Below are 27,672 nucleotides of genomic sequence, written 5' to 3'. Positions count from 1 at the left end.
GAGAAGTAGATGCCGAGTGTTTAAAGGCCCTGGCATGGAGAAGCTGATGCTGGATCTATGATGATCACAAATTGTTCTGTATTGTTGAAAGATTTATGACCAAACTCTTGATGTCACCCATATGAGGATGGGTTCCCCTTTGAGTCTGGTTCCTCTCAATGTTTCTTCCTCATATCATCTAAGGGAGTTTTTCCTTGCCACTGTCGCCACGGCTTGCTCATCAGGGACAAACGCACACCATTCACCTTCACTGTTGTTTTCTGTAAAGCTGCTTTGAGACAATGTCTGTTGTGAAAAGCGCTATAGAAATAAACTTGACTTGACTTGACTTGACTTAAATGTTTTCCACGTGTCAATAATGTTCCTCACCATAGAATGGTGGACTTTAAATTGGCCTTATAACCCATGCTAGATTGATCGGCAACAATTTCTTTTCTAAGAGAACATCCTATCTTGGCATTTTAGCTTTTATAGTTATAATTAATCAAAGGCATATAATTAGCAGCACCTAGTTGCTAAATAGCCTCTTTTATCCTATTGAAGCAGTAGAAATTTACATGTCTATTTTGATTCTGCCCCAGTTCCAGTGATTCATGGACACGGTTGCACAATATTAAGTATTATTAAGTGCAGTGCAACCTTGGTACTCATGGGGGTCCTACGTTCTAGGACCCCTCGTGAGTAAAAAAAATGGCAAGGTTTTGACTCCTTTTGGTCGTTATTTTTTCAAGGGGAATGTACATTTACTGTGCTGTAAACTCAACAAAAATTGTGAACTACTTGTCAATGTTTTATTTACTACTTTAAATGAATAATACAAAAATAAAAGTTTTTCAAACATTTGTATGTAATTTATCAGTACAAACTCTGTTTTGAAATGGTACTCCGAACTTTTGAGCCACTTTCAGATACTTATTCTGGTTCCAAATGAAAAGTCACAAACTATCGAGTTCATTGTCTCCTCTACTAGTTGAAATCATTCAGCCAGTCTTATTTTTCTATATACTGTAGGTTGCACTAAGGACAAAGTGTACGGGTTCATGATTTCATTATTCATTTACCTTCCACACTTAATTCCCCCTGTTATATGATTAAATTAGCCAATCTATTTATTGCAGGGTGGATTATTGCATTATGGGTTATGGCTCATCAGGTAATTTAAGATATCAAATTAAAGCTTATGGAAAATGTATGCCATAGACCCTTAAGGACAAAACAATTCCTTCATTTCTCACCCTAACTGGTATCAATAAGCCTGTGTATAGCTAATATAGTGCACTCTGCTCTGGAGCAAATTTTCCTTGTGATTCTTTTGCTGACAGAAGACAAAATGATAAAAAGCCTTTTATTGTCAAGCAGTTAAAACACTGACAATGGAGAAGCAATTAAATCAAGTAAGAATGACTTGTTTGACTAATATGGCACAATGACTTTTGTCTGAGATTTTCATAGACTGCTAGTAAAATTTAATATCCATATATATGCTGGTTGCATCTCTTTGCTGTACATCAAGAAAAACAAAAAGAAAGATAGAATACTGGTCTATGTTGCATACAGTTAAAGAATATAAGCACTATTATACATATGTCTTGTGGGCAAAAATGAAATAATACAAGGATCAAATTTGTAATCAGATATTAACCAGTACTTGGATTATATAATATCTGGACATTTCTCCAGAAGTACTAGAGCTGAAAATGCTAAAAACAGAGAAAATATTTTAGTAGGAACACAAAACACTGTAATAAATGAAAAAAATATATACCACAGCCACAGTCAAGGTTTAAAAAAACAAAACAAAACAAAAAAAAACGCATGTCAGTTTTCTGCTTTTTGAAGATGCTGGAATAAAATCTGTGGTACATGGTCTTCTGTTTCACAAACTCAGCTGAATTTGGGGAAAGTGCAAATCCAACATTGTACTTCCATCTATAAGAAGAGAGAAAAAATATATATATCATAGCTTTTAGACAAATTATAAATATGAAATATTTATAAATATGGAATTTTTAAATGTCCATCGTGCTGACTGAAGCAACAAAACATTTTTAATCCTCACTGAGTATCTATGGTACATTTTTTGGTCAAGAATGTATTTCAGAAAATCAATTTTTCACAATAAACCGCAGTTATCTGTCCTTAGTGACAAAACCAGTGTAAAAATACAAAAAAGGGTCAATTTTATCTGCAAGAATTTGGCAAATGAGCTCACCAGATGGGGCATCAGACCCAAGAGTCCAAGGGTTGAGGAGTGTGTTCCACTAAGCCAACAGCTGGCCTACTGGTCCTGATGAAATGTCGCTTATCATTTACCCCCTGCAAAAAAGAGAAAACATTGTACCCATGGTAACACTGCTATTGCACTGCACTGCATTCATATACTACTATGAGAATTTTACATGAAAATACTTCTGTTGTCTTGGACGATATTGTCACAGATAGTCTTAGTCTTATTACCATTTAATTAATACAAAATTACCTGGTAGGTTTCCCGCTCTATCATATGGCATGGACCATCTCCAACTCTGTCATTCTGATCAGTGCTGCAGTATCCATCTAAAAAAGACACACACACACACACACACACACACACACACACACACACACACACACACACACACACACACACACACGTGTAAATGTTATAGGTTTCTTTTATTTATAATGTTACCAATGTTTACTTTTTTTTTCTCTGGATTTTTTCAGTGTTGGAAAAACATTAAAGATTTAACAAGTCTGACATTTATGTTCTTAGTTCTGTCTTAATATTTAAAAAACCTGGAATTTTATACGGGTGTGTCGACTTTTTATATCCACTGTGTATATTAATTTATTAATACATAAACAAGAATGGTGCTTAACAAAACAAGTATGACTGACTGAAATCACATATGCATGCACACACACACTTCTTGTAAGTAGGGTATCATGAGTGTGTATACTGGAATCAATCAGGACTAAAGCCCAAGGATAGCACTGACCTTGGTTTTTTTCCATTAAGGGCAATGTGATGTCATCATTGCCTAGCTTTGGGTTCTTCTGCTTTTTGGGTACTCCAGAAACTGCTGGCTGAATATACATATCACATGCAACCTTACAATGCAAATTCATTAATAATTTCAATCGTCATTTATTTTACTTGATTTTCTATTGAAGGTTTTGTTTGCTCTTTAAAAGGCCTGTATATTGAAAGTGTGATACCTTAAAGTGAGATTTATTCCAGCCTCCCTTGGTCAGTGCATGCCTTAAATCTTTGTAGGCCCACACAGTCTGGAGTACATGCGATGCCGCTTTGTTCTCTCTCACAGACTGGCTGTAGAATTGAAAATGCAAATCAATTACAGGATCGTATAGAATTACAGATTTCCCTAGTGATGACATTTACCTGTACAGCAGATTCAAATGTATATCAGCACGAAATAAAACATGTGAAGAGAAAATAACAGGACAAAGTGGTCTGTTTTTCCTATTAAATGTTTCCTATTAACTCTTTCACCAAAACTTTCACAAATGGATCCTAACGTCAACGAAATGTGCATTTATGTTAACTCTACTAACTAATAAAACACTGGAATGGAAATTGGCGGTTTGGGACATGGATAACCAGGTACAAACCTTGTTTGAATGTTTTGCTGGGCAAATGAAAGAAGTTTTAGAATATCTCATGGGGGACAAGATGTTCCACACATTAGCTGCTCAAAGTGATTGAAATGAAGTCACATTTGTCTTCCATGAAGGATCAACCAGGCCTTACAAGCTGATTTAGCATGCAAAGATGAAGTAGCTAACCTTTCTTAATATATTAATATCGTGGTGAGGTTGGTATGGTAGGGCACCATGACTCTCTACAAGCTTGGAAAGTGTGAAGGTCAATGCCCAAACCAAAATGCCTGAATTTATCAAGGTGTAAACAAAAATCAAGGCTATAACAACGCAACTTCCCTCTCACCATCCATTGAACTTCTGTCCAGTACTGCCCCTTTAAAAAATGTAATTAAGCTCATTATCACTTACAGAGACCGGATCCATAGAAAATGATTTAGAGATTTCATCTGCCTGTCTATGTCCACTGCTGCAGCAGAGTTCCTTTTTGTTGAGAAAGGGATGGAGGCCTTGCCCCTGTATTGATTATCAAGACTTCAACTCAGTTACCATCAAATACAAATACCAATTGCCATTGGTCCCAGTGGGCCTAGAACAGTTGCACAAAGCTTTTTTTTTTTTACCAGAGTTAACCTCCACAGTGCTTACAACCTTATCAGAATCAGAGATGGAGATAAATGGAAAACTGCTTTTCTTACTAGTAGGGGGCATTACGAATAACAATTCATGATGTTTGTTCTTTGCCAAAGCACTAGCAGTGTTCCAATCATAAAAAAATCTTCTGTGACCTCCACAAAAAATGTGTTATCACCTACTTTAACAATTTCCTCATCTATTCGCAAAACCAGGCTTGAGTTATTCAACAAGTTAAGACTAAACTCCCTCAGCTATGCGAGAACCAACTGCTTGCCAATGCAGAAATGTGTGAGATCCACACCACCAGTACCACTTTCTTTATTAACATCATTTGTCACCAATGTGTAGAAATGGATTCATCAACAATCAAGGTAGTTATGGAGTGGGCATGTCCCAGTACCATTAAGAAATTACAAAGGTTCCTGGGTTTAACTTCTCCATGTAGTTCATTAGAAATTACAGCAGCATTGCAGCTCCAATGACTTTTTTTCTAAAAGTAAAAATTTTACTAGATTTAAATGGACAGACCAAGCACAAATGGCCTTTGAAACACTCCCATCCTTACAGCCCCCATCCTTAAACATTCTGGCCCTAATCTTCCATTCATCATTGAAGCAGATGCCTCTGTTATGAGACAGGAGCAGTCTTATCACAAAGGCATGGCACACAAGGCAAGATGTATCCATGTGATACAGTCAAACAGGAGTTCCTTCCTATCAAGGCAGTGTTCATGGAAAATAGAGTTAATCAAGAATGGCTATACCATAGGCAAGATGGTTACTATTCTTCATAAGATTCCAGTTCACAGTCACATAATGTTTGGTAGGAAATCATAAAGGAGATACAACGTAAACAACAGTCAGACCCCACACCGCCCACTTGCCTTCATAAAAAAAACATTGCATGACCCAAAAACTCAGGATAATTGCAATGCATCACTCAATGGATGCATACTTTTCTTAGTAGTGGACACCCAGGTATTACATGCACCATAACTTCAATCTATAATTCACTCTGGTGGCCCACTCTAGTCAAGGACATTGCTAATTTTGTCAGGTCCTGAACTCTTCTTGAGAATCTCCATAAATCACTCTTGATTTTTATTATAGACTGATTATCCAAGTCCTGCCCTTTGGTCCCCCTCAAAGGACTAACCACAGCCAAGGAAACTGTGATTGCTCTGTTCAATTCCATTTTCAGAATGCAGGGAATACTTTAGGACATTGGACCTAGGGCCCCAGTTCATTCCACGGGTATAGCAGGCATTCAGTAAACAACTTTGCATCAATGTCAGTGTAATCTTTGGTTATCATTTACAAGCAAATGGGCAAGTGGAAAGGCCCAACCAAGAGATTTTATATCATTAACAAACATATTTTAACCAGGAAAAAATGTGCAATGCCTACTTTAGATAGGCCATATGCCCAGAACTCGCTCCCTCACTCCTCTACTGGGCTTACACCTTTCCAATGTGTTCTGGGCTACCAACCACTTCTGTTCTCTTGGTAAGGTAAATGCTCATCAGTGCCAATGGTCGAGGATTAAATGATGAGGAGCCAAGGATTTTGAGACAGCACTTATGTAGGACTCCAAGGAGCCATCTGGAAGCAGCACATACAAGCTGATCATGGGAGGCATCCCATCCTAACTACCAACCAGGTAAAAGAGTCTGGTTGTCTATGAGTTACCATTGATTATGGTTTTCATACAGAAAGCTTAGGCCCACGTACATAGGTCCATTCCATATTTTAAATAAATTTAATCCTGTCAACTACAAGCAAAATAAATAATTGTGCACTTCTACAGATGATTATTTGTCATTTTCTTATTTTACAAGAAGAATGGCATGCAGTGTCTGTTGGTTTTTTTTCCTTTGTTACTTATATGGTTACATTGAATAATTATGGAATGTCTGTGAGACAAGTTAATTATGTTAAATCAGTTATAAACACCCGCTCCATCACTACCTGTTTTCTCTCTCTTAAAAGAAACTAGCAACACCACTGTCCAGAACACTTTCCTGTATTGAAGTTTGGCACATGGCACATGGCAAATGTCTGTTTCTGTCTTATTTTTTTTGTATCCCTAATGCAAAGAGAGTGTTCCTGGATCTACAACAACAATGGAAATTTGACCAAAAATGATTCTGGAAATCTTGCTTTTGCTGATCAACCACATTGCACGTTACTTACCTCGTCTTATTTATGGCCACCAGCTTTTGGATCCCCTGACCCTGAATAAGGAAGCGAGTATTCTCCAGGTTGTCAGTAATGATCTCGTGGATGGTATTGAGGATTGCCACCACTGTGTCCTCTTCCAGGTTTTTGGCAGGACGTTGCTGGCCACTGGGCAAATTGCTGACAAGGTCCCTCATGGCATAGCTCCCTAACAAAAGTGAAAAATATTTGTCAAATATTAAAAAGTATCAATCATACTATACAAGAGTGCTGCTGGCAAATATGTTTACAGAAGTTATGAATGAATTTGCAATGATTTAAAAGCATACAATGATCTATTTTCTTCTTGTCAAAAGAGACCATGGGTAGTCATGTGCATCACTTGGAGCTAACGTTGCATTTCACTATACGTTTTTCACTATACGTTATTGTGCCATAAGGGGGGTCTTGAGAGTGTATGCAAATTACAGATGGGAGATAAAAAGAAAGGTAACTGAAATGGTATCTTACCAATGAGATCTTTATTTTTGTTTTCAATGGCCAGGTTACGAAGGGCAATAGCAATTGCTCTCACTACTTTATCTGCATCTGAATGGAGTAGCTCAACCAGAATAGGCAGCCCTTTCTCTTTACGTACAGTTGCTCGGATGTAGTTGGACCACTGAGAAAACCAGATGGGCAGAATAATGAGTCATTAAAACATGCAAAAAAAGCGAAAGTTAAATTTAGAATTGTGGGTTGTAGAAGATAATTTCATTCTGTTATAACAAAGTTTGTTATTCAGTCACAGATTTATATTCCTCATCGCATTCTTTATTTTTTAAGCATACTACTCACTGCCCACAGTCCTGCTGACAGATTTTGGAGGGCCCCTGCGGCTGCCTCCAGAGTGTTCTGGTTGTGGCTCAGCTTAAGGAGTGACAAATAAAGCCTCACAACCTCCGGCTGGTAGAGCAGCTCCAGACCTGCACAGACATACACTCAGACACTACATCAAACAGCATAGAATGTTGGTGTGAGTGATTCATAATCCAACAAGTGAATGCCTGTATGAGATGGATGTGAGAGACACTGAGCATGTGCAGTGAAAACAGTTTACCATGATGATAAGGAATATTTTATGGCATTATGACAATATGAACAAACTTAATAATGGTGTTAAACTATACTATTTAAGTTCCATCTTTGCTGCCCCTGTCTCATGTCTTCCTGCTTCTATCTATGAAGTGTAAGATGCCCCAGACAACATAAGAAAAATAATCCGAGAGGCAGAGTGGCAAGAGACAACCCAAGGCATGTTCCCACAACTACAGATGAATACAGAGTTGAAACTCCTAAGAACTCTCTTTTTTTTTTTTTTTACAAGCCCTCAAGGGTTTTTAATGACTCAGCCAGCACAGCAATAAGCCTTGTTTCCAATCCTCTGAACCAAATCTACTCATCTCCAGTGAAGCTTTCTAAAGAACATGCAAGTGTAACTCAAGGGACCAGAGCCTCTACTGGAAAAGATAAAGATACAATTGTCAACATCCAAACCACATCACAAACCACCTCATGGTCCCATTGAATCAATAAAGCACATTACATAGATATAATTAGTTATACTTTGCTGTATTTATGCTCTCAAGTTCCTCAGAGCAACCAACATTTTTTTTTTTTTCTCAACAACCACTCTGACATTATCTTGAATCCATGACAAATCTTATACTAAGAAATTTTAATAGCTGAGGCGATCATGCAAATATGGGAGAGAAATGAAATAAAGGATTGTCAGTTCACTGACAGGATGGGAAACACGTACTCAGATAACGATTAGCTGAAATCTGTAAATGGGCCTTTAAAGATAGCCTGATACCATTTTCGCTGGGATAGTATATGAAAGGATTTAGATAACAGTGTGTTCGGATATTCAAGGGCACCTAAGATATAGTCACTCTTACACACGCTGACCCAGTTCCATAAAATTATAGGATCGACTCCTTAAATACAAAGCAATCCTTTCTCCAGCTATGTAAAGAAAAGCGCTTATCTCATCCATCTCTCGCGTTTCTAGACAGATGCAAGATCCAGCTTTAAGTGCGTGTTGACACAAAACACAAGCGTAACAAGTGTATCAGTGCATCACTGCGTTGCTATTTTTCCCGTCTTAAAATACCTTTTTTCCGCATACTTGACACAGCAGCTAAAAACACTTAATTACCCTCCTACACACAACGAAAGCTGTCTTGGCTCGGTCTTCATCTCCACTTGGTGTGGAACACTCGCCTCAGCTTATCTGTGCTTCCCTGGTTCACCTCCCTCAAGGCCTCCCTCAGATGTTTTGTCGTCTTCCTGTGACCCGCCTGCTCTCCTCAGCAAAGCTGCTCCCACACTTTCTCCATCTGCCAACTTAACACACATTTGACTTCAGGCTGAATGCAGGCTAGCAAGCTACATATGCTGCCTACATCTCCATGAATTTGGTCCTGAATTTAACACACTGCTTAACCTTTCGGGTCTGTCGGTTGGCAGTCTGCATGCATTATATTAAAAACTGATGCCTGTTCCTAAAATATTTTGAAATTTTATAGTCCACAAAATGGAAGGATGACTTAAATATTCTTGTGGTGAAAGGATCCAGTATATGGAATATGGATATGGATAGTGAAACTAAGGTAAATGTGCACCTTTAGTCGGGAGTGTGCGCTTGGGCATGTCCAGAGTGTTGTTTGATTTGTCGCTTATTCCGTGTTTCCGGCCTAAAAAAGGTAAACCACTATAAGCATTGCAAAGGGGGCATGTTTCAAAAAATCTCAAGCATCAAGCATTTCACATTGTCCAAAGCTTGAGTATATGTGTGGGAGGCACTGTGGGCGTTAAGAGTAGGAGGGCTGTAAAAAAAAAAAATCAAGTGTATGTGACATGACTGGAAAAAAATCATCAAGGTTTTGCAGCACTAAGCTAAGCAGGAACAGAAGCACACTCACACTGATTGAACCACTCCTCTGCAGATGAAGACAGTCGGACCAACAGTGTAAAAGCAAACAGATAAAAAAAAAAGAAGACAAGACACATTCACAATGGCAAAATATATGTCAAAGTGTGACATTACAACAGGTTGGATTGCCCAGATCCTGTTTTATTATATCATTACAAAACATAATTCATTAAAAACAGCCATATGCTATAGAGCAGACAGATCCAATATCATGATAGTTTCAGCCCAATTCAAGTGTAATTATATGCTCTCCTTACACATACAAAATTGAAATGAAAACTGAAAACAAAATTGTTGGAATTGATATTTGAAAACATTTACAATTTTTTCATGAAAATACCTAACCTTTGGTTGTCCTCCCACCAAAACAATCAGGCACATCCTTTTTCTTCTGGTGATTCCTTGGCTTTGTAGTAAGAATAGTTGGGGTGCTGTAAAATTTCTCTGCCCCCGGTACCTCTTTGTGCACGTGGTAGGATAGGTTACGAAGAATGCAGACACAGTTCTCAACAGACTGCGAAAGCACAACAGACTAAGTTAGCATGATTGTAAAAAACTAAGGATATACACTGACTGGCCACTTTATTAGGTACACCTTACTAGTACCCCATTTTTCCCTTCAGAACTGCCTTAATCCTTCGTGGCATAGATTCAACAAGGTACTGGAAACATTCCTCAGAGATTTTGGTCCATATTGACATGATAGCATCACGCAGTTGTTGCAGATTTGTCGGCTGCACATCCATGATGCGAATCTCCTGTTCCACCGCATCCCAAAGGTGCTCTATTGGATTGAGAACTGGTGAATGTGGAGGCCATTTGAGTACAGTAAACTCATTGTCATGTTAAAAAAAACCAGTCTGAGATGATTCGTGCTTTATGACATGGCGCAGTATCCTGCTGGAAGTAGCCATTAGAAGATGGGTACACTGTGGTCATAAAGGGATGGACATGGTCAGCAACAATACTCAGGTAGGCTGTGACGTTGACACGATGCTCAATTGGTATTAATGGGCCCAAAGTGTGCCAAGAAAATATCCCCCACACCATTACACCACCACCACCAGCCTGAACCGTTGATACAAGGCAGGATGGAGCCATGCTTTCATGTTGTTGATGCCAAATTCTGACCCTACCATCCGAATGTTGCAGCAGAAATCTGACTCATCAGACCAGGCAATGTTTTTCCAATCTTCTATTGTCCAATTTTGGTGAGCCTGTGCAAATTGTAGCCTCAGTTTCCTGTTCTTAGCTGTCAGGAGTGGCACCCAGTGTGGTGTTCTGCTGCTGTAGCCCATCCGCCTCAAGCTTCGACGTGTTGTTCAGAGATGCTCTTCTGCATACCTCGGTTGAAACGAGTGGTCATTTGAGTTACTGTTGCCTTTCTATCAGCTCGAACTAGTCTGGCCATTCTCCTCTGACCTCTGGCATCCCCAAGACATTTGCGCCCACAGAACTGCCACTCACTGGATATTTTCTCTTTTTCGGACCATTCTCTGTAAACCCTAGAGATGGTTGTGCGTGAAAATCCCAGTAGATCAGCAGTTTCTGAAAAACTCAGACCAGCCCGTCTGGCACCAACAACCATGCCACGTTCAAAGTCACTTAACTAACTTTCTTCCCCATTCTAACGGTCGGTTTGAACTGCAGCAGATCGTCTTGACCATGTCTACATGCCTAAATGCATTGAGTTGCTGCCATGTGTTGGCTGATTCGAAATTTGCGTTAACGAGCAGTTGGACAGGCGTTCCTAATAAAGTGTCCGGTGAGTGTAGATAGATGTTCAGACAAACAGATAGATAGATGAAACTCTCTTTCTGTTTTGTTAGTTTTTTTTTTTTTTTTATCTCATTCTGTATTGCAGAAAATCCTCATAGGAGTACAGACTTTATATTGCAGACAAAAGAAACTAATTCAGACACAATTTCCAAGTCCATATGGATAGATTTCAGTATAGATTTTCTTCATGTCTTTATGGATTGTTTTTGTTTTCAATCTATTGTCCTTTTATTGGGCATCTTGGGCACTGTTCTTTTTCATTTTACCTTGTTATTCATATCCCTCCTTGCCACAGCAGAGTAAAGGGCATGAAGCAGAGCATCAACCAGTCCATCACACTCACGCATCTGCTGACGAGCCTCAGCCCCATCTGAACTCACATTCCTGCAGGGAAAAGTAATCTAGTAATCAAATCATAATTAACAATTAAATATTTTTTGCATGTGGTTAAATGAAATTGTAACCCCACTTTTGGAACTAATAATATAGGAAATCAGGACTGAAATGGTAATTTACCTTAAGCATCCAGATGTATTTTTAAAAACTGTGGTCCATTCTGGTGCTCCTGGTCTAGATGGGTCATTGGGATCCCCTCTTAAACCAGAGTGTGGTATGATAATCTCATCAGTCAGAGTCTGAAGCCCATGATTGATGATGACCATCTTTAGGGGTTCATGAGATGAGAGGTTCCAGAGCGTTCCTGGGAGAATAAATGTATGTGTTCTACTTTGTACTACTCACTGTATGTACATCTTCATTATTGACAGCACCATCAGATCCTCAAATCATACCAAAATCCAATTGATATTGAATGATGGCTCTATTCCAAATATTACCAACCTGTAACTAACTCTCGAACCTCCATGTCATTTGTCTTTCTCAGCAGCCTCAGTAGTGTAGGAATGCCATCACTGTTCTTGATGGCCACCTTGTTGAAGGGATCCTTTCCAAAGGATATATTCCTTAGGGCTCCGCAGGCCTTGCGGTACACCTCAGGTTTGGGGTGGTCGAGCAGCCCCACCAATATGGGGATACCATGGAGTTGCCTCACATCCTGCTTTATCTTGTCATTCTCGTAACAGAGATGCTGTAGATAGGCAGCAGCATTGGACTTGACAGGGTCCATGGGGTGGCTAAGCATGGCAATGACCTCCCGCAAGTTGGGATCTCTCCATCGAGGGTCCTTACGAATGGTGTCCAGGCTGACCATGCTGGCCCGTTTATGAGGAATCAGGGTCTGCATCCTGTACAGATCCTGCAAGAATGGATGTGGTAATGGACCGAGATGATCGTCAACCGCAAGATCCAACGTAGGTCTCAGAGGAAGGGTTCCACCCATGATAGGATGACTGATTGCAGGGATTCCTGACCTCATGTCTGAACCATCCTGATCACCTTTGGCAGCACCATTGCACACTGGTCCTCCAATTCGACCAAAGCTGTCCCTGTGAAGTGGGAGGGTATAACAGTTCTCTAAGTAGTTTCTAGCTGGCAGGTTTGTGTAAGAAGGGGGGTACGGGAAACCATGAGGAATGGTGCCATGATTGCTAAGGTCTACCCTCGGACTTTGAAGAGTGCTATGCCTGAGAGGCTGGTCTTTGATGCTTTCTGCTGGACTGCCAGACGATGTGTTGATGTCAGGGCTGGGGGTTATTATATCAGCCTGAGATGAACTACATACATCTTCTTTCTCCACTGAGGGATCAGAAACAAGAATGCCCTCTGAATTATGAGAGCCCTCACACACTGTCTGAAATGTCTCTGTTGGATCAGTTATAATTTCCTGAGGAGGAAAAGAGTGAAAAAGTTCATCTCTCAATATTTCGGATTCATCAACCCTTTGAATTACTTTTAAATCTATCTATTACATACAACCCCAATTCCAAAAAAGTTGGGATGCTGTGTAAAATGTAAGTGAAACAGAATGAAACAATTTTCAAATATAATAAAGCCATATTTTATTCACAATAGCACATAGAATCCATATCAAATGTTTACAATGAGAAAATGTACCATGTTAAGGGAAAAACAAAGTGTTATAATTCGATGGCCGGAACATGTCTCAAAAAAGTTGAGTCAAGGTGCTTTTTACCACTGTGCAGCATCCCCTCTTCTTTTAACAATAGTCTGTATACATCTGGGAACTGAGAAGACCAGCTGCTTTAAACCAGTTACATTTGTGAGAGGAATGTTTTCCTATTTATGATACAGGATTTTATCTGCTCAACAGTCCTGTCTCTTTTTTTTTTGTTGTTGTTTTATTTACATTTTCACAGCATCACACTTTTTGGACTAGTGGTTGTGCTTTAATTTTATAACAGTTTTTAACAAACAAAGCCAAGGTTCCTAAATGTAACAACAATGAAAAATTCTAAAAAGGATTCTACCTGTTATACTGTTAATTCTATAATGTTATTCTACTGTGTTGGCAACAAGGGCTGAATTTATATTTAGCAGAGTACTTGACATGCACAACTTACACAGAAACAATTTTTCACTCAACTGAAAATTAGTTTATTGTGGACTTTGAAATGAGATTCAGAGGAGCTCCTATTGAGCTTGAAAAATTGCCAGCAGCAAAGCGGTTTGATGCAATGAACTGGATCCTATATATCCAGTAAGCAATTAGTTCAAATCCGTCGAGTGTTATGTCCATATCTTGCCAATCTACCACAATATCCTGAAAAAGCGTGCAATGTGAATGAAAATAAAAAAACTGACATGATTGCACATAATAGCACACAGTATGAAATGTATATCTGTGACCTAGAATCAATACCAATTTTGTTACAAAAGTACTGACACTTGCTGAATATCAAAATGACAAAAGCCAACATCAGCACTGCATGTAGGTAAGCTGTACAGGGTTTTTAATGAATGGGAGTCTATGTAGCTGGGTTTTGTAGGTTGGACGCCTCACCTCCAGCTGTTTTGGCACAACTTCCTCGTGAGAGCTGGAGGCACTGAGGGGGTTCAACTCAGTGTCAGGGCTGGATGACTTCTCTGTCCCAATCCCAGAGCTTTCATCATTCTGCAGCAGCATCCCAATACAATCACAACATTGGTGAATGTAATGCTGTGTATTTTGTGTACTATGATATGTATTATATAGTCAAAGCTGTATACCACTAGCTGTATACCAAGAATAATACACACTCACTATCCACTTTAATGGGAACAATGGTAAACACGCTCAGTCATGAGTACCAAACGGCAGCATGATGGTGCAATGCATAAAATTAGTGCAAAAGCTTTAGCTAATGTTTACATTAAACATCTGAATGAAAAAACTATGTGATTTTAGGTCAGAAGAGAATGGCCGGACTGGTTATAGCTGACAGATTGGCTACAGCCACAGTGAGCAGAACAGCACCTCAGAATGCATATTACATTAAGCCTTTATGTGAGTGAGCTTCAACTGACCATTTTTAGTGAGTAAAACACAATAGCTTCAAATTGGTCTTCTTGTATTCTGATTAAACTTTATAGACTTCTGTGTGTGAGATCAGCAGTTTCTGAAATACTCAAACAAGCTTGTGACCATGATTGTAAGCATTGCACTGTTTGGATAATTTAATGAATGAACTGTGTTTATGTTCCTAAGACAGTGACTGTTGAGTGTAGATAACAGTATATTCTCAACTTATAGATACAGCCCCAATTCTAACACAATGTGAAATGTAAATAAGAACATAATTCAATGATTTGCAAATCTCATAAAACCACATTTTATTCACAACAGAACATAAAAAACATCAAATATTTAAACTGAGAAAACGTACCTTTGTATGAAAAATGTTACATTTAAATTTGATGTTTTTTTTATCTAAAAAAATGGGGAAAGGAGATTGTGCAACACTGTATAGCATCTCTCTTCTTCTAACAACAGTCCATATACATCTGGGAACTGGCCAGTTGCTGGAGTTTTAGCAGAAGAGTGTTGTCTTATTCATGTCTGATATAGGATTCTTGATGTTCAACAGACCCAAGACTTCTCTTCTCTGTATTTTTTTGTAGGCATGTTGCTCTAAAACCTATTAAAACCTTTTGCTCATAGGCACTAAGATATCCCTATACCATCAGAGCTGCAGGCTTTGAACTTAGTGCTGATAACAAGCTAGATGATATTTCTTGTCTTTACTCCGGAGGACACAAAGTCCATGGTTAAAAAAATAATTATTATTTTCATTCATTTGAACACAGAACATTTTCAACGTTGCCTCGGTCCATTTTAAATGAGCTTTGGCTCAGAGAAGACGTTAGAGTAAAATTCACATATGGCTTCTTCTTTGTTCGATAAAGCTTTTACCTGCATTTCTGGATGGCATGAGCTGTGTTAACAGAAACTGATTTCTGGAAGTGATTCTGAGCCCTTGCAATGATTTCCATTAAGGAATTATGCTTGTTTTTATTGCAGTACTGCCTGCTATTCACCTGTTTTTGCACGCAATATTTCTTCAGATTCTCTGAAACTTTTGACGATATTATGTACTGTAGATGATGAGATATCCACAGTCTTTATAATTTAATGTTATAAATATAATTCTGAAATTGTCCTACAATTTTTAGACAGTTTTTCACAGTTTGGTCAACCTTTGCCCATCTAATCTGAGAGACTCTGCCTCTCTAAGATACTCTTTTTACACCCAGTCATGTTACTGACCTGTTGCCAATTAACCTAATTAGTTGCAAAATGTTCCTCCAGCTGTTTCTTTTTAATAACACTTACTTTTCCAGCTATTTCTTGCCCCTGTCCCAACCTTTTTTTCCACATTCATAATCACCTTATTTTTTTATTCAAATGATAAAATTCCTCAGTTTAAACAAAGGATATGTACTCTATATTCTGTTGTGAATAAAATATGGGATTATGAGATTCGTTCGTTCGTTCGTTCGTTCGTTCGTTCGTTCGTTCGTTCGTTCGTTCGTTCGATCGATCGATCGATCGATAGATAGATAGATAGATAGATAGATAGATAGATAGATAGATAGATAGATAGATAGATAGATAGATAGATAGATAGATGTGTTTGTTTTCAAATACACAGTGCATTTTATTTGTGCACTTTGAATGTGTTTAATATCCTGATGTTGTTCATATTCTGAAATATCGCTTAATATTTTTTTTAAGATTAAGTGATTAACCTAACAGAATATCACCACAGGGCAACATTCATATTGCTTCCCCCAATCTCCAGTCACACAACTCTTCCATTAAGCAACTAAGCCACGTGACCTACGTTAGTCTCCGTGTTCTGTGAGCTTCCGTTGGTGAACGTGGCCGTGCTCAGGTCAGAGGACGGTGTGTCCGGGACGTCTTCTGCAGAGGGCACCTCTTCACTCAGCTCTTTGTTCTGCTTCTTTGAAGGCAAAGCTACAGGATCCTCTGGGCTCTGTTTCTTTGGCCCAAAGACAACGAGGTGAAAAAAAAAATCTGTTAAAGGGGTTTTGATAATAACAAACGCTGACCAGTGGAGCAGAAGCTGACTTGAGTAAAACGCTGACTTCAGCAGGCCTAAAAGTGAATCTGCACATACAGATTATTCTTTAAAGAGGATAGTTTTGTGAAATTTGTGAAATGACTCCTAACTCAATGTATAATAACTAACAAATTCTTTTAAAAATAATAAATAGGAATAAGCACAAACTCCTCGCAGTTTACTTAGGACTGATAAATAATGCATGAGATCCTTTCAGCCAGAACTTTCTAGACATTGCAAAGTTCAAAATATTAAGTTTGTTTGTGTGTAAAGCCAGTCTTTTTTAAAAAAGTCCACAAATGAAAGAGAAAAAGAGTTGATACATAAATGACCCAATTTATAAGTACAGTCTTATGTAAAGGTACTTAAATCTGTTTCTCTCGTGACCTGCCTAAATTTATTTGCTTTTTTTTTTTTTAGTACTTCTGAATGCACAAGCAGATTCAGCAGATTCTTAAAGCTTTTCATCTATTAAGACTCAGCTATTATAGGTTAATTTCCTGTAACTATTACAGACACACAGGTGTCTGCTGCTTCCCACATTTAGATGTTTACTGTTAGTAAACACCACTGTATCAATATGGCCTGCCATAATATGTATCTGCCTGCACTGGAGCCATTTGAATTTCTAGAAATGCAAAAAAAATTCTCTCTCTCTTACTGTTTCTCGGTCTTTGTGCTTGTAGCGCCCAACGCACATACACTCTCACAGAACAACCTAAGCGATGTTCGCCTACACGCTCACTAATGGTAGAAAGAACAAAGCAGTCGAAAGTAGGGTTACATTTTAGATTTAGTTCATGATAACACTGTACTTGCTACAAATGCAATAAAAACCCCTTGCTGCTAGTGTTGCCATTACTAGAGGTAAAACTGGAGATGTTGCAGAACACTTCGTATATGTGTCATAACAACCAGAACCACAGATACAGAGTTTGTTAGGGGGGTACTGACATTACGCAAATTGGCTACTAAATAAAAGCTAGGAAATTATTTCTAATAAAAAATTATAAACTCAGAGTACATTATGGTGAAATGTTTAAACCAATTAGAATATCTAGAACATTGTAAAGAGTTGCCGGTTTTAAACACGAACCCGTTACATAGCTTAGTTCCGATTATACATCAATCGGAAAATGAACTGAAACTGAGAGGTGAAGTAAATAACATCCTGGCATGTTATCTTGTTTTAATGGCACCTATCAGAGGGTGGGATATACTAGGTCAGTTCTTGAAGTTAATGTGTTGGGAAAATGAATTGGCTAGACTGGAATTGTTAACACTAAACCATCTCTCTCGATGCATACCCATGCCTTTAATACATACAGCATGGATAAAAAAGAAGATTTTGCCTAGGAGAAGTTTAGTATGAACACTGTTGCAGTCAGTACCATTGGGTGTCAAAACAGCCACTGATTTTCTACTTCATTCAGTATTAAAATACAAACAATAAATAAAATAATCAAGCGTAGTTGATGCCGTTCCTAATTTATTTGTTTAGGTTTTTTTTGCACACTAATGGGAAAAGAAATAATTCGGGTAACTCTACACTACCAAACTGATAAACCGTATCGATAGGAGAAGTAGTATTGATAATATCCAATCGATTTTCATTCCTTATGCTAGATTGCAGTCATGCCTCTCACACCTATTAGAGTAATTATTCTACTGTTGAGCTGTTTTGTAGCTTCAAGTACTATATTCAAATCATAAAGCAATCTCTTTTAAATTACAGTGCATGATGAGACTGTAAAGGGAGTCAGCCATGCATTTATAAAAAGGACGGCTGGACTATCAGAGCGACAGTGAGGCAACAATCGGCTGATTGCTCTGGAAACAAGCATCGGTCTGTCAATAGCACACTAAGTATGCCAATGATATCCTCTTTCTCTCCGAACAGTCAAAGCTCTGAACCAAAACTGTCGCTGTCATGTTAATGCAAAACAACTGATGGAACAGCAATGATGTAATTCCATGAAAAAAATTGCACACCTTTAACAGTTGCCACTGCCTAATCTTTATACACATACATTTCTGTACCTCTCTTGTGCAATTTGCCCAATGTATTCTGATGCCCTACTTTAGCACAAAGATTTCTATGCTTGGGGGTCACCTGCTGCTGCTGTAGATAGACCCAAATGGGTACTTTTAAAAATTAAACACACTTTCCAGAAACAGTTTGCATGCACCACCTGACAATCTGATCAGGATACTTAAGAGCTTCTGCTGCAATAATAAAGTTTTTCCTTGCCACTGGCTTTTTAATATCAAAAACTTCATCTGGATTTGTCAAGTTGCCTTGTCGTGATGTCTCCCGTTAAATGTGCTATGCAGTGCACATCTATAAAAGTCTATTGCTGAATTCTGTTTTTAATATTATTTTTATCATCATTTTGCACACTTAGGATGAAGACTCTGTGGTTAATGTGAAGGAAATGCAGTTTTACTATATAAAACCCACAGAGCTAACTTTTAATACTTTTTTTTATGTCACTGTATCATTGCACAACATTTATTGGCTGTATATTATTACATGGCTGTTGATTTAAATTACCTTTTATTTCCTCACATTACTAATATCTAAACTAACTTCATTTATAATGATGTTTCGAGTTATCAATATATAAGATTGTGCCATTGTTCTTGACTGACAATTGTTACAAATACAGAAGATGAAGTAGACTTTTAATTCCTTTAATAACAACAAGAAATTTTCGTCAGTGATCGCAAACTTAGAACATCTGTCCCATGAATCGAATGCAAATATGCAACCTGGCTAAAGGGAGGAAAACACAGTGTGAAAGCTTGTCACATGCGAGCCCTCTACAGTCAGCATGCTTTCATGCCCATGGGCCATGGGATTCTGTATGATCCTGCAGTCCCACTTGCCAAAAGAATTGTCAATCCTCCTCTGCATAGGGTTGGAAAACTCCAAAAGGTGACACATTTACGGCGCCACTTGTCACCCCCTGCAATCTTGTGACACCCTGTAATAGTGCTTGTACAATGGTCTTGAGTAAATGCACTACTAACTCTATCATTCCCTCATCCTTTTCTCTTCTTTCACCAGGCCACAGTGTTCAATCAAACAGTCAAACAGTCTTATCAGTTAAACTGCACAGACCGAGGGACAACAATGCCTGGCTTCCCTAACAAGCATGACCCGCTCAAGGGCACATCAGAAGCACGCTGGACATAACGTCTTGTCAGGAACCTAAGTCTGACTAGATGAATCGTCTGCTGATGACAAAGCCAAGATAAAACTGACATGCACTGTTCGGATGACCTCAAGTCTTGGCCAGGGCTGCTCTAGTCCCAGGCTGATGAATGAGACAGAAGCTTGGGGCTTTTCTGAGAATATTCTCCATCCCTAACGTTGTTTTACATTCTACCTATAAGCATGAATGGGCACAAGTTTTTTTTTGCATGCTGTTAGTAGCTCATAAAAAACATGCGCGCGCACACACACACACACCTATGCCTCTGCAGCAGGACCCATCATCTCAACAGAATCCCCCCTCCCCGACCAACACGCTCCCTCAGAGCTGAGCAGAGCACCGCCTCAGCATAAAGCCAAAAGCATCTCCTGCACACACACACACACACACACACACGCCCTGCAGCCTGAAGACAGTGCTAAAATCCGCATATTCACATCGGCATTAGCTTAAGAGACTCTTGCGCGAGCGTGTGCGTTTCCCCACAGTGTTTTTCGCTCTCGTGCAAAATAAAGCGTCTCTGCGGGTGTTTATACAGCGCGTGCTCCCCGACCAACTAGAACACCGTGCAAATCGCTGCATGTCGTGTGCGCGCGAGTGTGTGTGTGCGTGTGCGCGCGTCATAGAAAAATCCAGAGAGCGATGATGCGCGCGCTGGCACGTTTTCTTTTTTCTTTTTTTTCCAAAAAAAAACTGGAAAAGCATCAGATGAGATGAGTAAAAGGTCGAAGAAAACCCGTGGGGGAAAAATGCATTTGGGAAAAAAACCTCACCTCTTTCACCTCCGCCGGCATAATGATTGGCAAGTGGCGTCGGCTGCTGCGATATAATGTTTTTCTCTTTCCCTCTCTTTTCTTTCTTATCTGTCTTTCCTTTAACTCTTAATCCGTTCTGTTCTTTCCGGACAGAGTTTGTAAGCGATAATGTCTTAGGAGTGCGCAGCCATCCTATCTGCGGCTCGTGCGCGCGTGCGTGCGTCCACACGCGCTCGGACGCGCTCATACGTTACAGTCCTCGAATCGGTTCATTTTGAACTACTCTTTTGACTCTTTTGTGGTCGCTTTGCATTTGTATTGTTTAATTTATGCTAGTTGTTTTTTTTTGCATTGTGTTGTTGTGTATAATGTGTAAAACGTCGATGATCAAAAACAACAAAACATCAACAATATGAAGTTGGAGGGTGAGGTGACAGTCAGGGATGTGGTTAAATGGGTAGTACAGAGTTGCACCTGCTTTATTACAATTTTTTAACAGATAATTTTCTGCACCAGGTCATGAATTTGTAACAGATCATTTTCTGGTCCAGATAATATTTTTGTAATTCACACAGACTTCGGCATAAAGATAAAACTGTGTTATTGTAGGCAGCATGGTGATACATCAGGTAGCAATGTGCAGAGGAAAAATCTTTATAATTTTTATATTTAATACTGAATTTTTATATATTATTTTTTCTAAGTAATCTCTAGACTTTTATATAGTTGAATGTAAAAGACCTCATGCAATACAAAAAAATAAATAAATAAAAACCCTCACTGGGATTTTGCTCCCATATTTTTACCACCCCATGTCTAGAGCCATAACCATTTTTTGTTGAAAAAAAAATCTCTTTCACAGTGCAAAATAAGTTATGAAAGTTTGTTAAGGGGAATAAGTTCAACAAACATCTCCCGGAACTCGACTCATGTGAAGTGATTTTGTTCAAAAGAATCGACTCACCAAAGTGAGTCGTACAGAACATCATTAGTGTAAAAAGAAAGGCAGCATCCAAGCCAGCTAATCAGAAAGGAGGCGTTTCTATGCATGTGGACTCAACCCTCTTTCTCTAGGGAAGGTGGGAAGTAATGAGGGACATGGAGAGGGAAATGAGTGTGTGTGTGTGTGTGTGTGTGTGTGTGTGTGTGTGTGTGTGTGTGTGTGTGTGTGTGTGTGTTTGTGTGAGTGAGTGAGTGAGTGAGTGAGTGAAAGAGGGAGAGAGGAAGATAAAGAAAGGGAGCTCAGCTCAAGCTTAGCCTTAGACCAAACAAACATGTAAAGTGAAGATGAAAGCAAAGCAGTTAAATCCACCGTCACACTCCAGCTAAGCCTCCCCAATCCATCACAGAGAAATACTGTCCCTTAATTAAAAGCAATAGACAACCCATGGCCCAAAAATGTATTATGCTGTTCAGCTGGGATGCCAAGACGTTCTCCTCTGCTAAATATATTGGGTCTTTTAGGATGAGTGGAACCTCTTCGATTGAGTTATCGTCAAAATAAATACAATAGAGACAACACTATTTATCTATATATATATATATATATATATATATATAGTGGCACAGATTATCACAGGGCTAACAACCCTGTTTAAAAAATATATATGTGTAACAGATTTATGTCAATAAGCAGAGAAAAGGAAAAATTTATTTTGATTAAATATTTCAATATTTTAATTATGACAATAAAAGAAAATATATAATTTCTTTACAAAATGTACCCATGTTTTGCAATTCATCATGAAAATATATAATTTTTATTTTTTTTACTATTTCTCCTTACCATAATTATTTATGCCATAATTAATGGAATAATTCTACCATTCATGGCATTTGGCAGCTTCCGTAATACTGGGACATACTAGTATCTTATTTATACAACTGACCAGTTAAAGGGATAAGGGCCTTGCTTAAGGACCCAGCGGTGACAGCGTGGTGGTGCTTGGTGACTTCCCATCAGAAGTCCAACATCTTAACCCCCTGAGATATAACTTCCCTACCCATACTGCAAAGTATGAACAAGCACCAAACCAAGTGATTACCTAGTCAAGTGAGCACGCTGGAAATTCACATAATAGTCAAAAATGAAATTAACTGCATCCTACATAAATAACTTAACCTTTTAAGGGTCTTTGTAACTAGGCATACAATTATTGGGGTAATTATACTTAATATAACTTCATTGTCCCCTCTTTGATCCTGAACCTTGATCCTAAAGATTATTGCATGTTCAGAGTTCTTCCATATTCTTCTTGTGTCGGCATGGATTTCCTCCATGTTCTCACGTTTCACCAAACCTCTCAAAAAATGCCAGTGGGTGTATTTGGGACTACAAATTACTTCTATGGGAATGAATATCTGTGTGGTGCAATGTAATGGAGCTCCATCCTTATCTAGGAAAAAGCAGCTAGTTAAGATAAAAAAAATTAATGAACTTGTAACTATGAGTGCATCTATTAGTCATTTCCCACAGTTTCTTACATCATACTCCATGTTCATGCCATCCACATTCATGCCATCCTCACTTAATTATGAGTTAAATTTTTGTCTGTAAATAAAGAATGTGGCACTACTGAGTTTATTAATTCATTTACCTTGAATGAAAAGATTTTCTGGACAGGAGCATGGTGCATCTGCAGCTGATCGTAGAAACACTTTGTAGAAGGTGTGAATACACCCTGGATAAGACATTAATTAATGACAGGGTACCATGCACACACAAATGAGTATTGGGGGAAACATGGAGAACATCACTGAGTTCATCTTTGTGTAGTGAATGGCTGCTGCACACATTACAAAGGGGGTCCCTTTAGAGTTTAAAGATGGGTATAGCCATTGTAATGTGTCATTTATTCTTGATCACTTTCATGTAGCTCACAGTGATAAAAAAAAAAAATAATTATACAGGTTGTCAAAACAAAAAAGAAACCTAACTAAAAACAGTGTGACCGTGAGTAACATATCTGCAAGTTAGACAAGTAGCACCACAGCAAAAAAAAGAACTCCTTGACAGAAATAAATGAGCGGAAGTGTTCAAGTGCTCTTGGGAAAACTAAATCTTTCTGGTTGTTTGTTGGCCTTATGTGACTTTAAAGACAGAGCAAACAGAACAAACAGAGCAATACATTCTGCTCTCACAGAACTATGAGTGGAAATAAGTGACTCCATGTTAGGTGGCTGAACTATATGTTCAGTGCTTCTGAATACAGAAAACAGTGGCACACTTGAGCAACAGCCATAACTATCAAATACTTAGCTCTATGCTTAGATTGGATTCCGCCTCATTTGTGAGTTGTTTGTATAAACAGAAAAACTAAATGATTACTCTACAGGCAAGCATCAAAGACTGATCTGAGAAGCTACAGGGTGCCAACGGAGGGAGATAAAGAGGGAAGACATGTGTGCTCATTTAGGTTGATTGAAGACCAAATGCTGCTGCTTTTTATTCATGCAAAAGTGTAGGCTGCTAGCAGCCAGCAGAGATTTGCAGTTGTCGAGCTGTTAGATCATGAGAGCTTAGATGAGGTTTTGGGATGCTCTGACAGGTATGGTATGATGTTCCTGATGTTATGCAATTGAAATCATCACTATGGAGTTTAAAAAGATTTGTTTGATATCATTCATCTCCCCCCCAAAGTTTCCTGGTGGACCTTTATGTTAACAATCTGGCTTGATTGGAACATTGTGCTGGCATATTTAGATCTATGGTCCCAATGCTGGTTCTTAGACAAGCCTAAATAATGGTTTTCACATACTTCCAAGACCCCAGCCATGACTATTTTACTCATCCTGCTCTGTTCCCAAGAGAAGAATTACCACCAACTGAATAATTCAGCCTGTAATTTAATTCTCTTCAAATGGTTATTAATCCTCCTCAAATGGCACATTCACAAATTTAAAGTAAGCCACTTATCAAAATAATAATTAAGATTATACACTGCCAATGTCTCGTTCCCATTCTCCGCCTGTCTCCTTTCAACCTAAAATGTCTTATTTTGTAATATCCACATCCCTAAAATAGATATTAAGGGGAACAGAACTACAGGGGGTAAGGTTAAAAAAACAAAATCATTTGACACAGAAAGCCCATAAACAGACACCCACACATAGATGAATGGATCTATTACCATGGCAAACATGTTTTGTTCCATTATTTGACATTGTTCGCTTTTATTTGATAATAACTTGTTTATTAGCCTCACAAATGGTGGCCAGTGTGGCTCAGCAGGTCAATGCAAGCTGCTGTCCAATACAATTCTCAGCTTTTACCATGAGCTCTTTTCTATTTTTCTTTCAAAAAAAGAATATAAACCCCTAAGCTGCACAAATCCAAATATAACTTGGCCATGTAACACACAAACACACAAACAATTTCACACAGGCATTACATGCCATTACACCCTTGCTTTAGCTAGCTTGCTGTCTAAGTAAAAACAATTTTGGGCACTTTAAAATAATTCGGTGTGCTGTTATCGCCTGGATGTTTAAGCTGTGGTTAAGAAAATACATTCCCCAATGTGTAATTATTATTATTGTTAATAATAAACATTATCACAACAAATATAATTTAGGTTTTGATTTAATGGCCCTTTTAACAAAAATGTAAATGGTTCTTTTTTCACCTAAACAGAACAGCTGGAGTAAATCCTGATCAAGGTAAAGCTTGGATTATAAAACGAGCTTCATGAGATGCCATCACAGATTAACAGGCTGAAGGACAGTTGTTTTCCCCTCGGGTGGTGCACCTCTGGATGAGTAGGCCAGCGCAACCTTTATGATGAATAATGAATAGGGTAGATTCTCCCTGAATTGTGATTAATAATACATATAAGACAATGTTCCCTGTAGAGGGGCTGCTGGTGATGATGATTTATCTGCTTTTTTTCCCCCTGTCAGTTGACACTCTATGAGGCATTTCATCATCAATATTCGAATAGCAAAAACAGCCAGACAACGATGATCCTTACACTACTGCAATTTAATTTGAGGGAGAAAGAGGAATTGTGTGTATGTAAGAGAGAATTTCTTTAACAAGGATGTAATGACAAATTGATGCTTAAAGTATAAATCATAACGGAGAATAACGTTATATGAAATTAATCAATGAAAGGATGGGTAATGTTGCCTGACAGTTAGTGAAGTTACTGTTACAACCCCAGAGCTGATTATTTTCCAAGAGCAGCAGGTCTTGAGGTTTCTAATTAATCCTATGTCACAGTGTTTTACCAACCAATTTGGGTTTTTATTAAAGAATGACATGACAGTACATAATCATTCCATCACAAATCATATTTTTTTTCCTCGATCTTGCCCTTGATTAGATAAAAAAAAAAAAAAAAAAAACATTTTCTGAGAAACTAAAAAAAAAGGTTTTCTTACTGACTATTACAAAACAGTGGCACATTTTATAAATGTAAAAAAAAAAAACCATCACCATATCAGTCCTGAATGAGTTGTTGCTATAGAAACAATATCAGAACGCATGCATTAATATAAACCTGTATTAACTGCTGTTATTAAAAAATATAGAAATCACCTTATAACTGATCAACAGTGCTTTTGGAAAAAAAAAATACTTACAAAAATGTGTTGGATAGTAGAAAGATGTCCTTTGGGAGATTTAAAGAACTTCTAGGCCTCAAGGTCTTTTCAGTGCATTGAATAAATAAAGCCAGGGCTTACTGTTTTGATACAGAGCAATGCTTCCCATGAACAGCCAGCCAATTCATATAGTTGCATTATTCAAACACAGAAGAGAAAGAAAATATTTGGTCTATTGGGAATAAAAATGTGACTACTCAGCACAGTGTACATTAGGACTGTCTTGAAAACATTATGTAATAATTAAGACCTCAGTGGTGTAATTAATTTTAAGCAAATTTTTTTTTTCATAATGTTCAATGAACTCTCGCACTGTTCATTCGTGTCCAGCTGGAATAAAATGAACGCCGGAGGTGTTAATTCAGCATTGTAGTTGTTAATTTATTACCAGGGATTTGCTGTGCATGTGCAGCACGTATGCATTGAAATAGCGCTTAGCACAGGCAATTAAAGACACACTGCCACTGTCACCTATTATGTAGGGCTGAGCATGCTAACACTTCTCCAAACCCCCAGACTGCCCTAAGCTCCAGCAGTTCCTTTCATTATCATTCCACCACAGGCCTGGCACTCACTCTTTGCCTCACACCAGACCAGCTTCCCTAAAAAAAAAAAATCTCTTGAATGTGAAGATAACAGGCTGTGAGTGAGCCTGCTGCTTTTAATATTTGATCAAAGGCAGTTTAAGCAATGCCGTGCACTCTCTCGCCTCCTGGCATGTCTTAACTGTTCAAACTGCTGTATATACCAAAGCCACCATAACCTCCAAATACCCTGCTGTCCTCATATGAGGGCTTCATACATTCCTCATAACTACTTCCTTGTACAAACGGGTCTCTTTTCTAAAGCATTTTCCTGTTTGTTAGCAAAGATAATTTTCCACAGTTATAATAGAAAGTATGCTATTATTACATTGTATGCTAATATACAGAACAATTTTAGGAGAATTTAGGAAAATTAGAAGGCACATAAAACAGTGCCTGGGAGAAAAGTAACATGCATAGAGCTTAAAATTGTTTTCCTATAAGGCATCTTATAAAATTGTTTCTACATTCACCTCCTACTATTAAACAACTTCTACCCAAGAGTCTTTCACTGCAGGTCTCGCTATCTAGCAGTAAGCCACACAGAAGTCCAGCCTTTGCAATTCATTTACAGTTCCACGATTATTCCTTATGTCATTTATACTGGTGTGGTCTATACTTTTGTTCATTGACACTGTGCAATCCCAGCAGTTTTTTAAGGTTATTATCATTCTATACTAAATGAACCCAATATATTATTATGTAATCAAATGCATTCTATGAACAACTGTTACATTTTTTATGGAATATTCTATAATAATAAACCTGCATTTAAATTAAATTACTAGTTTCTTTTTTATGATCAAATCAGTCTAATCCAAGCTTATGCAAAAAATGGAGTCTCAGAATCTAAACTATT

The 27,672-nt window shown here is 38.2% G+C and overlaps 1 protein-coding gene across 4 annotated transcripts; it reads right to left on the bottom strand.

Moving 5' to 3' along the window:
• Positions 1–1,331: 1,331 nt before the first annotated feature.
• Positions 1,332–20,874, bottom strand: arvcfa (ARVCF delta catenin family member a). Of its 4 annotated transcripts, XM_083568324.1 has the most exons (17): positions 20,644–20,872; positions 16,413–16,571; positions 14,093–14,203; positions 12,013–12,955; positions 11,689–11,872; positions 11,439–11,556; positions 9,739–9,907; positions 9,383–9,400; positions 9,083–9,154; positions 7,254–7,381; positions 6,927–7,077; positions 6,432–6,624; positions 3,202–3,313; positions 2,982–3,069; positions 2,480–2,556; positions 2,213–2,316; positions 1,332–1,929 (listed from the first exon to the last, which is right to left on the bottom strand). In XM_083568324.1, exons 1-16 carry the CDS (start codon positions 20,662–20,664, stop codon positions 2,224–2,226), a joined length of 2,637 nt encoding a protein of 878 aa, XP_083424450.1. In that variant the 5' UTR covers positions 20,665–20,872; the 3' UTR covers positions 1,332–1,929; positions 2,213–2,223. The 4 variants fall into 4 exon arrangements, with proteins under 4 accessions (XP_083424450.1, XP_083424451.1, XP_083424452.1 ...); XM_083568325.1 differs by lacking the exon at positions 9,383–9,400 and having other exon boundaries at positions 20,644–20,874; XM_083568326.1 differs by lacking the exon at positions 9,083–9,154.
• Between the last annotated feature and the right edge of the window lie 6,798 nt (positions 20,875–27,672).

The sequence above is a fragment of the Silurus aristotelis genome (assembly GCF_946808225.1).
Source record: "Silurus aristotelis genome assembly, chromosome: 18".
NCBI lineage: Eukaryota > Metazoa > Chordata > Actinopteri > Siluriformes > Siluridae > Silurus > Silurus aristotelis.
Note: the sequence above shows the minus strand (reverse complement) of the source record. Positions and strands in the feature narration are given on the sequence as shown.

Coding starts and splice junctions, on each gene's coding strand:
- arvcfa (XM_083568324.1), bottom strand. CDS start 20,664: ATGCCGGCGGAGGTGAAAGAG. Junction 11,873..12,012: donor GGTTCGAGAGTTAGTTACAG/GTTGGTAATATT, acceptor TTATTCTCCCAG/GAACGCTCTGGAACCTCTCA. Junction 2,557..2,981: donor CTTAATGGAAAAAAACCAAG/GTCAGTGCTATC, acceptor TGTCTTTTTTAG/ATGGATACTGCAGCACTGAT.